The 16,100-nt window shown below is 40.4% G+C and overlaps 2 protein-coding genes across 4 annotated transcripts in view; both read right to left on the minus strand.

Moving 5' to 3' along the window:
• Positions 1-2,565: 2,565 nt before the first annotated feature.
• LOC142937833 (B-type lectin plumieribetin-like) lies at positions 2,566-3,175 on the minus strand. Its single transcript, XM_076080947.1, has 2 exons — positions 3,052-3,175; positions 2,566-2,928 (listed from the first exon to the last, which is right to left on the minus strand). The coding sequence occupies exons 1-2, from the start codon at positions 3,139-3,141 to the stop codon at positions 2,668-2,670; spliced, it is 351 nt and encodes a 116-aa protein (XP_075937062.1). The 5' UTR covers positions 3,142-3,175; the 3' UTR covers positions 2,566-2,667.
• Positions 3,176-10,468: 7,293 nt separating this feature from the next.
• Positions 10,469-16,100, minus strand: part of slc4a2b (solute carrier family 4 member 2b) — a 35,458-nt gene continuing 29,826 nt past the window's right edge. For all 3 annotated transcript variants that reach the window (XM_076080943.1, XM_076080942.1, XM_076080944.1), the window contains 8 exons: positions 15,600-15,794; positions 14,967-15,188; positions 14,787-14,876; positions 14,502-14,668; positions 14,053-14,306; positions 13,772-13,941; positions 13,168-13,341; positions 10,469-12,565 (listed from right to left, as the gene is read on the minus strand). In XM_076080943.1, coding sequence (XP_075937058.1) covers positions 12,485-12,565; positions 13,168-13,341; positions 13,772-13,941; positions 14,053-14,306; positions 14,502-14,668; positions 14,787-14,876; positions 14,967-15,188; positions 15,600-15,794 — 1,353 coding nt within the window. In that variant the 3' untranslated portion in view covers positions 10,469-12,484. The remainder of the gene's footprint in view (positions 12,566-13,167; positions 13,342-13,771; positions 13,942-14,052; positions 14,307-14,501; positions 14,669-14,786; positions 14,877-14,966; positions 15,189-15,599; positions 15,795-16,100) is intronic.

Here is a 16,100-nt window from a genome sequence, read left to right on the forward strand (position 1 = left end):
GGTACATTAATGAATCCTTTTTCTTCTTCTTCTACGTTTTTATTTATTTATTGAGAAACAACAAGTACAAACAATCAAGGCCTCTTTACGTGTCTCAATTTACAGGAATGCTTCTGCCAAAAATATATCAAATAAAGAAATGTTAGATATAAAAACAGGAATAACATTAAAATTACAAAAACAAAGACAAAAACACCAGAATAACAGCAGAGTTATCTCAAATGAACTTAAAGCTTTCAAGTAAAGAAAACAACTTAACAGCGTTCTTGTCTTTAACATGTTTCAGTGACTTACTTATGAGCTTTAACTCATTCTTCCAATGGTTCTAATTGGGTTTAGTCTTAAAGTATCATTTATGTATAAGTTACATCAAAATTAAACCTCAGTCTATGAATTTGTATGTTGGGCAAATCTCATGAAAAAGCAAAGTAAAGTCCTGCTTTAACTACTCGAACACTCGAGGACTTTGTCACTTGAAAGTAAACATTTGTCGTGTTGGGTCAACGACTGAGAGTCTCAAAAAGTCAGGTGACACTTAGACACTTTAATACAGACATATCTTAACGTACTCTTATATTGTTTGTTTGTTTATCTTATTTTATTTTGAATTATAATTTTTTTATTTTCAAATGATGTCTTATACTATTGCAGTGTGTTTATTGTAATGCACCAATCACCAAGTCACATTCCTCGTATGTGCAAACATACTTGGTAATAAACTGTTTCCGATTCTGATTCTAAAGCCGTTAGGATTCACCCTCTGAGGATCATGAATGTCCGTAATTTCGAAAGTGTTGCACAACTCTTCTCTATAGACGCTTCTATTTTAGGTTTACTAGAAGTCTTTCCTGTTTTGACTCTAAGGAAGACACAGTACTGTTAAAGCAAGAACAGATAAAAGAAACCTTCTCTGTCTCTTCCATTCTGATCCAACAGTTGACAGGTGCAGCTGGGAGCAAGTTGGTTACAATAGAAAAGTTATTCAACGATTAAATTATGAATAAAAGGTCGGCAAGCCATCTGCAAACTGAAGCAAACATATCATAGACCCACAAAAAGTCATAATGCCTGGTTTCAAATCTAGAGAGCGATAGTTTCTGCTGTGGATATCAGCTCATATCAAAAAAATATATATAAATCAAAATATTAAATAGCAACAAGTGGTATTACTATATGATTTTATTTGGGGACTAAGATATCGCTGTCAGGGTTGGTTACACAGGACAAGATGGCTTGAACCCAAATGCAGACATTGAAGGCAGCAGGATGATTTCATGGATTTACTGAAAATTACTTCAAGAGTCAGTAGATCCAGCAGCAAGGTCACAACAAACAGCATTGAAATGATGATGGTCTGACGAGGGACAAACGGAGGTGATTGGAGAGTAGCTGATGAAGTGAATGAGATGCAGGTGAGGAGGTGGGAGAGGACGTCAGGTGAGCAGGACCGGAGAGAGAGAGTCTGAGGACATCTGGTGGATGGTTAGAGGATGGCAGGTCTGGGGAGTGAGAGGAGGGTTCATGGCCTGGAGGAAGTGAGCAGGAGACGGGGACAGAGAGCACAACAACAAAGAGACGAGAAAGTCCTGGTGACAATTAATGTTTGTCCATTTATTATCTAGATTATACCTGTTTTTATTATGTGAATCTATTGTCTTTTATTACCGTTTCATTGTTCTTAAAATAACCACTGTCTCAAACTCAACATGTACATTTAAGGAAGTGTTTGCATGAGTGTATGTGTGTATGATCTATGTTCTATGTGGACATGTGACGTCGTTGGCAAGTTTGTTGTGTGATGCAGCAGCTTGGAGCCCAAGACACATTTCCCCCGCTGGACAATAAAGTTAATTTGATCCTATTTTCATCATTCTTTTAGCATAATGGAATAAAGACATGCTTGACTCTAAGCTCTGACAGGAAAAACCTCAACCTTTGACTTCAACAAACCTCCCTCAGTATATGACCTGTCTCACTAAAACACCTGTCAGAGGGTGCTGCTGCTGCATCAAATACAAAAGAATGTCACAGATTAAACTACCCAACAGTATATAAAGCTGGTGAAATGATCTCCAACTATCAAAAAGGTTTTTATATATAACTCTGAGAGAGACCATTGTGCTGATTAATGAGAACATATTGCTGATTATACTTTTATATTTTCATATGTTTTACACTATTGATACTTTTACTTACTAATTAGAAGACCTGGATAATTATTCCACCACTGAGACCCAGTACCAGTCTGCTCCACTGAATGATAAAGGGAGCCACCATTAGATAAAACATTTAGTTTATCTTCATGCTGTCATGTTGTAATCACTCTGTGTTTTACTAATAATTTCTGACTTTAACACAACTCTTATTTCAACTCACTTTCCATGTTTTAGTTGTTTTGAGTTCATCACAAATGTGGCTAAAATCACACAGTGTATCGATTCATTATGTTAAACTTTCACTCTGTTTTAAGTCAAAGAGTTGTTTGTTCTGAGATTAAGCTGAGATGCAGAGACACACTTTACCCTGATCATCGCTCTCTACAAAGAGAAGCAAGAAACTCATTGATGGATTGTGAAAAACGTCTTTTATTTGATTCCAGATTACACAGAAGGAAGGTTTACTGGTAACTCACTCTGACTGTAGAACATGACGTTCACATACAATGAATCACTTCTTGCCTCTGTTTTGATCAGAGGTCCAAATCTCGTCACTTTCTCTGTTCAACGTCAGTTTTCCTTCATTGGTCAGGTGAAGGCGGCACATGTTAGGTTCGGGTTTGGAGGTGTTTGTTTGCCACTTGGGTTGCGCACTCTTGTTGTACATGACCAGGTTGCAGTCAGCCTGCATGCACAGGCGGATAGCGTCTGATCCGTTAGTGTCTGAAGCCCACTCAGGCTTCCAGCCATAGATGACAAAGTTACCATCATCCTGCAGGAGGGAAAAAGAGACATTTGACTGTTATCAGAATCATGTACTTTTACACAGACCAGAGCTCATGCATCACGCACCATGATAAGTGTCTGGAGCGCACAAATATTCAGAGTTACTCACCTGGAAGACAGCCTTCCACTGCCCGTTGTTGGACATCAGAGTGTCTCCCTTGCGGAGTTCATCATTTTTGGACAAGTAGTTCTTACTCATGATTCTGCAACAAAAAGAAAGTCTGTTGTTTCCATGTAAAACACTGAAGATACATTGTTAACATTTGTTCTGTTGGTTGGTTTGCCATTTCATTTGTGCAACACTAGTGGTATTTTTTTTTTTGACTGAATAGTAGTTATTTTCACATTTTTACATACATTTTTACAAGTATTATGCACCAATTATAAAATGAATTGCAACAGCACAGATTCAACAGTCATTTAATGACTCCTTCATGCATCAAACACAGACATGTATTAATCTATCCATCAGAGTAAAAGTAAAGAACACTTACAGGGTTGAAGGTCCAGTCAGACTGCAAGCAGAGCAAAATGAGTGAAGTGCAAGAAGAGAAATTCACTCCATTTATATACATCTGAGCTGGAGGAGGAGAGAGACAGAGGACAGAGAGGGGAGTAAAAACACTCATCTTCCTCCCATCTGAGTACAAAGCGACACTCCCCTCACAAGCAGAATACAGTGTGGAAAGTATGATGTAAAATATAGTGTATGGAGAGCTTTGGTCTCGAACAAGTCCACACACAACACATTTGATTTACTTGGTTCCCCTTTTGGCAGTAAATTCCACAGACTGCACCCCTGATATTTGCTTTTCTCGTGATAAAAGATAACAAGACAAGACAGGAGAGAGGATCGTCTGATGTGATGTCTGGGGGCTGTTTTCTATCTTGTTTCAAACTGCAGGGTCCGACAACGTTGCAAACTTAGTCAGAAAACACATGAAGGCAAATTAAAACATGCTGATGATGATGCGATTTTGAATGCAGGACGTTTACTCTTAATAGAGTATTTTTACATTATGGCCTGCTCACCACCGGTTTTCCTTCATTGGTCAGGTGAAGGCGGCACATGTTACATTCGTGTCTGGAGGAGGTTGTGTGCCACCTGGCTTCCTCACTCTGGTTGTACATGACCAGGCTGCAGTCAGCCTGCGTGCACATTTGACAAAAGGACTGATAGAGGTGAAAGAGAGACAAATGTCTTTGGACAATTATCAGTGATTGACACTTTAACTAAAATACAAAACACACACACAGGACAGTCACTTTTGAAGAGAAATGTCAAGCTTGCACATGCTTGACATTTCGCTTTTCATAATTACAAGCTACGTTAGGAAGTATGCTGCCAGGTACGAGACTTGCACACAGTTTAACAACGATATTCAATCAGTAAACAGCCCTCGAGTGAGAGGTGTGTTAAGATTGATTTATATTGTTTTTTTTGTAATTGCGAACAAGGCTCTCTGTCGCTCTCCACTTGCCAACATAATATTGTTGCAGCTGGTTGAGGTGGAGCTAAATTGACCTGCATGCAATCCAACACAACAGTCCTGCCATCTCAGTTCAGTTGCTGTGTTCATAAATGATGATGTGTTATTACATTAGCGCCAAATTTACAAGCTGCAACATTTAAGTCATGAACAATCGTTGGACGGTCTCATGCCCTCGAGTACTGAGTGAGAGTGAGCGTGACTCCAGTTGGGCGGATATCTATGAGGAGGAATTCAGGGTATAAAGAATCTGAATCTCTCACAAGTCTACACAAAACATTAATGAAACCTTTTTCTTCATCTTTTTTTTATTACAGAATGTTATAACTGTGATACATTGACTTTACGGGCAAAATGTAACTAATGTGTCACAGCAGAGAGGAGCTTAAAGTGAGAGTTACATAAACATTTAGCATGTGGAGATTTGCTGCTTTTGTATTTTCATATTATACGCCTGCATTTCAACTTCACCTCACTATAGTGAAATAAGCATGCAACACGTGAGGTGCAGATTATTTGGCTACTTTGTTATGCAATATCATATTTCGTGTTACATTTTAATTTTTGGGCATAGACACAGCCAGCAGCGTAGGAGCTCCACTGTTGTAATTCATTTTTTTGCAGTGCTCCGTCCTGGTTCTCCTCATGTCCTGAAACAAGAGAGTAAACACATTCAGATGTCTGTTCAGCCATCGTTTGTATGTGAGGAAGCGACACATAGACTGCATTCATTTCAAGTACACAGTCTCTTGATGGAAATACATCAAGAGAAGTTGAAAATGAACTATAAAATATATAAAACAACCCCAGGCACCACCCTGATGAAGGCAAGATGGCCAAAACATATGATGAGAGAATAAAGCATGAAGAAGAGTTGAAAAGTGTGTTTTAATTTATTTTTTTAACAAACAAAAAACAGCTGCAAGTGATGGGAATGAATTGAAGTATTTCATAATCACATAAAAACTACTCATAGGGGCTTAAAGGTGTAATAAAAAGCTAAAAGCTAAAACAGCTTCAGCGTTTTGCACAGAATCTTTCAGAGAGGAGATAAAAACAGGAACAATACCTCTGTGAGTCTCGGTTTCTGGATGCAGTGAACGTACGGCTTGGGGAACGACTCAATCTGGTCTGCTGCTGTTTTATAGCAAACTGCGCAGTTAATCAGCGGCTGTGGAGTCATTCAAAAACAAAGCATCAAGATGTTGTACATTGATTTGAAATGAATCCTTCCCTTTGTGAAATGCACTCACTCTGTCATTCCTGAAGGGGCATGTCTGAGCGTTCGACACAATCGATCCTTTGGCACACCTGGTGGGTTTCACGTAAAAGTGGTGGTAGAGGTATTTCACACCGAATCCAGACTGGAAAAGAGCAGAAGGTCATTTTATTTTTTTATTGAGAAACAACAAGTTCAAACAATCAAGGCCTCTTTACAGGAATGCTTCGACAGAAAATATATCAAATAAAGAAATGTTAGATATAAAAACAGGAATAACATTAAAATTACAAAAACACCAGAATAACAGCAGAGTTATCTCAAATTAACTTAAAGCTTTCAAGTAAAGAAAACAATTTGACAGCGTTCTTGTCTTTAACATGTTTCAGTGACTTACTTATGAGCTTTAACTCATTCTTCCAATGGTTCTAATTGGGTTTAGTCTTAAAGTATCATTTATGTATAAGTTACATCAAAATTAAACCTCAGTCTTGTGAATTTGTTTGTTGGGCAAATGTCATTGAAAAAGCAAAGTAAAGTCCTGCTTTGCTCCTGTTTTAACTACTCGAACACTCGAGGACTTTGTCACTTGAAAGTAAACATTTGTCGTGTTGGGTCAACGACTGACAGTCTCAAAAAGTCAGGTGACACTTAGACACTTTAATACAGACATATCTTAACGTACTCTTATATTATTTGCTTGTTTATCTTATTTTATTTTGAATTAGAAAAGTTATTCAACGATTAATAAAAGGTCGGAAAGCCTTCTGCACACTGAAGCAAACATATCATAGACCCGCAAAAGTCATGATGCCTGGTTTCAAATCTAGAGAGCGAGTTTCTGCTGTGGATATCAGCTCATACTTCTCTTGAGTGGTTATATAATCTTCTGGGACCTGATAAGTTAAAAAATGATTGCTGATTTGTAGCAATCTAAATAATGGGACTTTTCCCTGAAACAATTCAAAAAGAACCATAAACTCTGCCATTCACACGGATAGATATCAGAGTACGAGGTTGATGGACGGCGGGGATGTGTGTATCGTTACCATTAATCTGTACACCGTGTCTAACACGACAGCAAAGACACGCCTTATCTTTCGGCAAACATTCTGAAAACATGTTGGAATTTGAATATCTCCAGTAAAGCAGATATGAAAACGAGTGTGAACCAGAATTGCCTGAGGGAAGAGTGGGAGTGGCAAAAACTCTGAAAAGCAGATTGAAGAAGTAAAGCAAAGTGAGGTGTTTTCATTCTCTCCTAACGACTTTCATGAGAACATTTGTTAAAAATCAGCATGTCATGTCTGTAAATGTTCGAACAGAGACAGTTCAACAAACAGAGGTACCCATCTTAACATTTTTAGGCCAATAATTGACAAAAAACCTGAAATGTTAAACTCCAGGTCTACCTCGATATCTGACTTGTCCAGTGTTCTCAAGAAGCGAAAATGGTGGTGCACCCCGGGGTGCAACTTGAGTTCCTCCAACGCCAGATCCACTCCCTTCTTGTAATCATCAGGCAGCCCATCATAAGAGTCCTGGGCCTGGGCAGAGTACAGAACAGCTCCGGCACAAACCAGCAGCAGCAACCCAGCAGCCATCTTCATCCTCGAGTGTGTGAGCAGAGCGTGGGTGAACTCCTCCTCTATCTCTCTGTGGGATCAATACTAACATGCAAAAACAAGTCCTATTATGGCTGCGGAACCAAAAACGCTGACCATCAACAGGCCGCACAGACTGCTTACTTACAACTTCCCGTAACACGTCTGCTGAAAATCTGGAGTTAACTCAACACATCCTCTGTGGAGAGTTTCCACAGAAGAAGCTGCTTGGCAGAAGTGAAATTACACTCATATCCTTCAGTGTTTTTTTTATAATAGAGACTTACATAATCCTCAATCCTGGAAACAAGCCCAGCATGTCATGAAACGCATTTGGCCCCAAGACCAATATGCAGTGGTCAGTGGGGGAATTAACTCTTTCGGTTCTGCTTCATCGGCTCCATTGTTGTTGAATTAAGAGGGAAGTAGGTCACTTCTAAGAAATGTGAGGTTTGAACTTTGAATTCACTTGACGGGGTCGTTAATGAAATTGACTAAGCAGTGAGTACTCTTCACCATTCTTGCGTCACACACACACGGTCATCATACGATGCTTTTTTGTTTATAACTGTTGTAGCCTGTCGAGGTGGAGCTAGTTTGAACTTTTTTGTAAGTTTACTAGAGGTTCCCAAGCTAGGGGTCGGGCCCCTCCACAGGGTCACAGTATAAACGTGAGGAGGTGTGAGACGATTAATGGTAAACAAATCTGTAAGGATTCTTTTGACTTGAACTTGTGCTTTCTGCTGAGTGTACCGGACACTATTTAAGATGAATTCTGTTCAATTAAAAGCAAAACAAAAACAAAAACAAATTCCATCACGATGTTACAACCAACATTGTGGGTGAACTACTCATTTATCGTAGGTATTAGTTTTGTTGCACCTGTATCATTCTTTGTATCATTCTAGTTGCATATTTCTTTTTGTTTTGGGCCTTTTTACGGGATTTTTTTAACAAAAATAAAAATATAGAAAATCACCAGCCTTCTCCTTTGAAATACTGACCTTAGTCAAATTAGGTCAAGAACGCTCATTCATACCAAGTGTACGCATTTAAAAAAAGACGTTTAAAAAAACTTTATTGACAAATTTGTTACACAAAGTGAAACTAAATTCTAACATATTTGCATAGAAGTAAACAATAAATTGCTGACATAAAAATGTCACTCAAACGTCAAAAAAACTACAAGAAGAATACTTATGAGGTGGTGAGCACATTAAAAAAAGCACAAAGAAACCCTGAAAGTGTCCCAATAGATGCTTGTTTGAAAAAAGGAGATGCACTTATGACTTCTGGTAACTACTAGTTCTCTTGAAAACCGATGTTGAATACACTTATTGCAAGTCGCTGTGGATAAAAGCGTCTGCTAAATGACTGTAATGTAATGCAATCGAGTCATTCAAGTATTAACTTTGTTCCCGTTGATGACAGAAGAGTTGGGGCTCCACTGCTGTAACCCATTGCGTTGCAGTGATCCACTCTGACCGTCTTCATGTCCTGCCATTCACAACAAAAGGTGGAAAAAATGTCAGGAACAATCATGACTTTATATTCAGTTTTTGCAGTGTGGTTTTGTCATAAAGAAAGACAGACTAACCTCTGTAAGAGCTGGTTTGTGGACACAGTGAACATACGGTATGGGCTCCTGTTCAATTTCCCCTCCAAACGTTTTGTAACAGACAGCACAGTCTATCAGCGGCTGCATGAACGCACACGCACAAAACAGCACAGACGAGTCAGAGCAGGTATTCACATTCAAGTTCCGAAATCTTCTGAGTTCGGTTGAATCCGATAAAACTTACTCTGTCGTTTCTGAACTGACACGATGTGGCGTCGACTGTTCCTTTTTGACACTTTGTGGCCTTGAGGTAGAAGTTGTGGTAGATGTAGGTCACATCGAAACCAGGCTGGAGAGGAAGAAGAGGAAGAGGATAAGATTTGAGCAATTCTCAACCAGCCTCGAGGGGTTTTCTTTGAAACAATCCTCACATTCTTTGATGACTAGGGCTTCTCTGGAGGATTTTACTCACAATAAATCAATCACAGGAAGCCACTCGCTAATGAGCCACAGCACAGCAAAAGATACATTCTGACAATGAAAAACACATGTACCTCAATGTTCGACTTCGTGATACTTCTGAGGAAGAGAAAATGGTGATGGATCCCAGGGTGAGCCTTGAGCTTCTCCAGAGCCAGATCCACTCCTTTCCTGTAGGTTTCAGGGAGGTTATCGTAAGCCTCCTGTGCATTAGAGGACAGGAACAAGACTCCGACGCTGAAGAGCAGCAGCAACAACGCAGCCATCTTTCTCCCGTGTCTCTGCAACAATGGGAGCGAGAGGATTGTGCAACTGCCCCCTCCCTCCACTCCTTGTTTTTCTGAACATCCAGCCCTCCTTTCCCCGGGGACAGAACAGTCTGGAAACACAGAACATTACTTCTTTCTACTTGACTGTATTTGATGTTTATTTACAGCAGATTTCAACATAATTTTAGTATGGTGGCCCCGAGGGCTCAATGCACTGCAATTTAGAAAACTCATGCAGACAGATGGAACTAAAGACTTTTGTTTTGGGGATTTATTGGATAAATCCACCTTTTTGGGGATGTAAAAATGAAACCATTTGAGAAATTTTTATAGGAAATCTGCCAACAACATACAGTAGATATCCAAAATGTGACAGGAGAGACCCTTCTTTTCTCGTACCTTATCATTTGAAGGATTATTAAATGCCAGAAGAGGTCAAATAATCCAGTATTTCACACAAACAAATATAGAAAAGTCTGAAATGTCAATGTGACCGAGTTGTTTCATCTGGGGACCCCCAGGTAGGGAACCACTTATCCAAGTAATGTCAAAGTTTGTGTGACAAGCTTTTATTGCTTTTCTCATAAAGCAGAAAAGGTTTCAAAAGTTCCTGCGTGGCTGGGTCAACCCGTTAGGAGGCTCCGGGGCTAAAACACGATGAACCTAGATTATTTTTTTATTATTAAATAAAAATAATAATTATTAAAAACCAGAGGGGAGCTGTTGGTTAATCTGTTGAGTATTTTAAAGTAGGAGCCCTGAGAGCTCGTTGTTCTTTGTATTTACATAGTGTTTCTTGTATTGCATCATGTGTCTTGGTTGTTTTTTGCATCATGTCTCTGTATTGTGTTGCATTTTCTAACTTTGCAGCGCTTCGATACACAAAAAAAAACATGACAAAACAGCCAGGATAAATAGAAAATAACTTTTATGCGTCATCAATATTTCAACCTTTAATGTACAAGCGAACATCAGCAATAGCCTCTCAGACCGTCTATTGCTTCTTGAAATGGGACAAAATATCGTATCGGCATTTCGCAACTTTGACAGATACTTTGGCATCCACAGACCAACTTCACTCCATCCACAGGCACATGAAGCGAACATAAAACAGACACCGCCAACTTCTCATCAACGTCCTCTTCATTATTCACGGACACGATGCAGCCAAATGTGTCTGTGTACATTAAAAACAAAGCGACAAAAGCAGCAATAATGCCTCATATTGCAACAGATAAATAATGGAGAGATGTTTGATTTTTGAGCATCTTCGAAAGTGCAAACTATCGTAACGTGCGTCGTCCTGACAAACACGACGAACACTTGTAGCTGATCACTTCGTGGTCCCGGAGGCACTTGAGATTTTGTGCGCCTTTCTGACACCAAACAGGCACAAGATCACACCGGCAGCTGAGAGGGCAGAGTAGTGGAATACACACTTGAGAGTAACCGAGGACTGAACATTTCAGTTATTTGACACAGTCAAAGCTTTAACCAATCCATGTCACACTGATACAACATGACATAAAACAAAACAAAAATACACATATATATTTTAAAAAGCCTTCGGTCTCAGTATGCATCAATGCATGAATATTGAGATTGTCCACACAGCTTGTGTGTAAATTTGGTCGACCAAGTTTACGAGTGCGAATGAAATGTTTGAATTAGTTGATGCCAAAATAATAATAATAATATATATATACATATATATATATATATATATATATATATAGAGCAACGTTATGATAAAAAAAAAAAAAAGGAATGTTGTACTTAGAAGTGTTAATTTAGGCTCCTTCAAGAAACATCGTTACAGGAGGAGATGTGAGATGGCTGAACTGCAGCTTATTGTTCTGATCACAAAACTATTTACACGAGACATTTGGCACTTGGACAAAGAAACCAATAAATTACAGCGTTTCCCATAAACACAGCAAGTGAAACAAACTCTACATTGATACATTAGTGCCCTAAACATGTGCGTGGAGACATTTAGAGGATATATATATATTATGCTACTGTGTTAATCTTCTGTTCGGATCAGAAATATGTTTTCATGTCATTAGATCTCCCAAGAAATCCCAACTGTCACCTAAACTGCAACGGTCGAGTCAAAAAAAACAAATCAAGGACAAGCTAAAAATCAATCAGATAGTTGTATAAGAAACAAACTAAAGCAACATTGATATTTAAGGGATGAAAGAGGATGCGAAGAAGATACAATTATTACATAAAATACAGTCATTGTTCAGATTTGGTGTCTTAAAAAAAGTGCCACGAGCATAGGGAGGCGGATAAAGTGATCAGCCGTCTAAAATAAGAGAATGAGGGGAAATAACACCTCAGTTTACCTTTTTGTCGTTCCTTCATAAGGCGCTTTGTGAGTTTAAAACATTAACAAAAGCAACAAACTTGAATAGATAAAGTGTTAATATGAAAGACTATCTCCCATACTTCCCTCCACATATTCAATGTGAATCAGAGCAACCTTTCAGGGCTAAAAATTCATCAGTGTTGCAAATCTATCTACTGTAATCACATTTAATTTCGAGCTTGAGATCATTTGATTTGGAATCTCTCGTCCCCTGAAATATATATTTTTAAAAAGCATATTATGTGCGAACACACGCTGTCGAGCGGTTTTTAATCTGCCCGGTCGGATGCTGTTAACCAGCAGAAAATCCCCCAACAGGTCTGATAAAAAGCTACTTAAACAGTTGGACCGAAGCAACAACCAACCAGACCGCCGTCATATTGTACGTTCATGTCTCGGTGATGATGAAGAGGGTGCACAGTGACGTGGCATCAAATTGTGAATGTTTCAAGTTTGAAGGATGTCATTGGTTGGTAGAGCAAGTCAGAAGATGTTTTGGTGTTCACGTAGAGGAGTTGGGTGGTGACGTGAGGGGTCGTTGCGGGTTACACAGGCATGTGCATCTCAGAGTACTCATCGTGACACTCGCGCTCGTCAAACTTGGGCTCTGCGTCGTCTGCATCCAGCTGGAGGAGGGAGAAGACGCATCAGGATTCAGTATTTTGGAGCATTAAGCTTCGGCAAATTTCACATTTTATATGAAACATTTTCTTAAAAGGTTACACTCTGTATGAGGCATCATGAATATATTTTGTTCCTTGATGTAATCTGTGTAGTTACTCATCAAAGCAACATTTCTGCATCTTTGCTACTAAAGAGATATCCTACATTTCCCAGAATGCCTTAGAAGTAAGCTCGTTTTCTTTGTCATCCGTGTCATTTTCTAAGTCAGTGGAAATGTTTTGTATCTTTATTCACATCTTCAACAGAGGAAAAGGGGGAATTACATATAAAGATAACCTAAAAAAACATAAATACAACCAAACTATATAATCTCATATCTTTTGGGGAGGGAGGGTTTTATTCCTTAGCTTCATGCTATATTCTACAATCACAAATATTCCACTAAATCTTTCCAAAGTTTCAGCATAAGAAGTATAGAATATGATTCTGAAACTATTAGCAATGTCAATGCCAATCAGGAGTTTTAACTTCAACTCCGCTGGTGAATAAGGCAGTGGTGCGGGGGTATAAAGCAGCATATTGCGCCATCCTGTGGTCAACTTACACATGAAATCTCTCTGGCGGTGAAGATGCGGCGCAGCAGGAACATCTTGACAGGGATGGTGAGGATGAGGACGAAGGGGAAAGCCAGCGAGGCCTGAGTGGACATAACGGCCCACAGAGCCGCCAGACACACCACCTGGATGATGGTGAACAGATGCATGCGCAGCGTGCGGACCTGCAGGAAGCAGAGACCGTTCATAAAAACTCTCCAGCACCAGTGTGAGACCGGATCAAAATGACGTTTTTTGTGAGAAACAATTGATTTTTGTGGTTCCCAATACAAACAGTTAAAAAACAGATGCTTATAAGAGCTGAAATGATTTGTTGATTGATTGTTTAAGTTACTTATGAAGTAAAAATGTCAACCACAACAGAATTTACTGTTTTTTTTAATCATCGTAACTTGAATACCTTTGGGTATTGTAATTCCTCAAAGTAATAACTTAATTACTGTTGGTTGTTGCTGGAAGAGCATCTCTACCCTTTTTATATTTTAGAACTTCTCCTATGACTAGTGTGATTTTAAATTAGATTCAGTTATTATTTCCATTGCTTTATGTGAAAACATGCTCAGCCTACATTACAAACACCCACGCTCTTCTTACCTTGCGTACGTAGGTGTGGTCAGGGTGATACTTTGGTGGCATGAGCAGCAGCATCATCCGCTCTGTTAGCTGGATACCATTGAGGGACATCACACCCATGTAGAGGAAGATACCAAACAGCACCGCCAGGGGGATCCGGCTCAGCAGATCACCGATCACAATGGACATACCTGGGGGGGAAGAAATGGGAAATTAAATGCTAAATGTCCCTTTTTTTCCAACAGATACTGGCTTCAACTAGTAGAAAGAGCAGTGATGAGATTTCAATGTCCGACACTCACCAACCATGATGGCCACCAGGAGCCCGGTGACCCTCTGCTCCTTCACCTCCTGGATGCGGGGCTTGTCTCCGGGGGCCACGGCCTTGCTCATGACAGTGAGGGCGTTGACGTGGGTCACCGAGCGAACGGTCGCGGCGGCCATCCACGGCAGGCCGAACAGAGCCGAGCAGCCGCCCAGCACCACGATCAGCAGCAAGTCCAGATGGAAACCAGAGCCCTTCACCAGCATCCGCTCCTTCTTACTCACGATCAGGCTGCAGGGAGTCGGGGAGCAACAACAGATGTAAACAGACTGAGCAATGCACGTTAATACTTTAAGATCCCGTTATATCGGTTTCAGGCTGTACCGTAGAGATTAGTCAAACTCAATCACAACAAACTGACTCTTGAAATGTCACATCGTCGAGTAATTCTGATGATAATCCTTTTTAATGCGACTTGTAACTCACGTGGTGATCTGAGTCTCCATGAAGATGAGGATGAAAACCAGCAGAGCGGGCAGACAGCAGGCAAACATCATCCAGATGGGGAATTCTCCGTTGGTCCCCAGAGGACTGATGATCCAGCCACGCTTGGAAGGAGTCGTCACAGAGAAACCACGAGGAACGCTCAGTTTCTACACGACGACAGAAAAGAACAAGATGATGATGATGACTGTCTGCGTTGTTGCGAATCTTAAGCTGCCAAAAGTCAAACATCTATAAAACATAAGTGTGGTAGTATTTGAGTGTTACCTGTGTGAAAGTGTCATCTATACTGTAATCCACCAGCACCATGATGAGGATGGCAATCGGGACGCCAAAATCTCCAATAATCCTGCGCAACTTAACACATAAGATGTGATAGTTTGAGTTACATATTTAGGGGTTGATGTTGGGAGAACTGGTGTTTTTAAAGTCAACTTAGCTCCTCACCCTTCCAGGGAAGAACGCACTGTTCTTGAACTTGCGCAGGTAGAAAGCGATGAAAAAGGTTCCGGCCATGAGAACCAGAGAGAGCAGCGCGGTGTTGGGCTGGTTTAGGACCGCCACCGGCAGGGTGCTGTTGCTCAGCACGAGTGTGATATTTGCTGTCGAGGCGTCCACTTCTGTGCCGTTGTTGAGGGAGCAACTTTTCAGCGGGTGCTCCTTGAAAATCTGCCAGACAACACAGGAGGTTCAAATTAATGCAACGTACGCACACATGTACACCAGCTGGATTATCATTCATCACTCTTTTAGGTAGCACAACCGCACTTTCTGGAAAATGAGATTATCCCGAAGCCAAACGCCTTTTAAGTCTGTGCCATGAAACTCTAAAAATAGCAAACCTTCCAAAATCATAAGCCTGGATAATAGTTCAACTTTTAATCCATTTAACTTTCAAGGACAATCAATCACGAAAGATTTCAAATGCACTCGTTAGAAAAACATGCTCATTTCGACCCCGAGATTTGAATATTGTCCAAAGATTAGTCTGTTCAGTTTAGTGTCGGGGACGTGAACACTCAAGCCTGCCAACAAAAACTTTTTGTAATCAGGAGTTGTTATTTCAAGTCTCAGCTGTACCCTGGCCAGCTTGATGAAGGTCTCGCAGATGAAGATGAGGGAGATGAGGAAGGAGAAGATCTCCTGGGTGAAGCGGGACACGAAGCGGACCAGGAAGCTTCCCTCGAAGGCCACCACGACGATCACGATGACAATGAGCCAAAACCCGATCCACACGCGGCCGGTCAGGTACTCCATGTCGTTTGCTTTGCAGAACTGTGAGGACACAGAGCCAAGATACTCATCAACTGGAACAAGTTCACAGCTGCCATGAAAACCCTTTTCCTCAAACAGCCTCTTACTATGAGTGATGGGGTCCTACATTATGGAATAGCTGGTTAGCTTAGCATTAAGACTGAAAACAGAGGGAACGTATTAGCCTGGCTCTGTCTAAAGGTGACAAAAATCCACCTTCAAGTAAAAACATTATGGACCATTTCTTGGCTGACCTCGGTCACTTCCTGGAGTCTCCACTGGTGACCTAGCAAACTCACCACGGCAACAAGACTTCAGGTGACTCCT

Source organism: Anarhichas minor, unplaced genomic scaffold (assembly GCF_050575085.1).
Source record: "Anarhichas minor isolate MPS153535 unplaced genomic scaffold, ASM5057508v1 ptg000074l, whole genome shotgun sequence".
Lineage (NCBI taxonomy): Eukaryota > Metazoa > Chordata > Actinopteri > Perciformes > Anarhichadidae > Anarhichas > Anarhichas minor.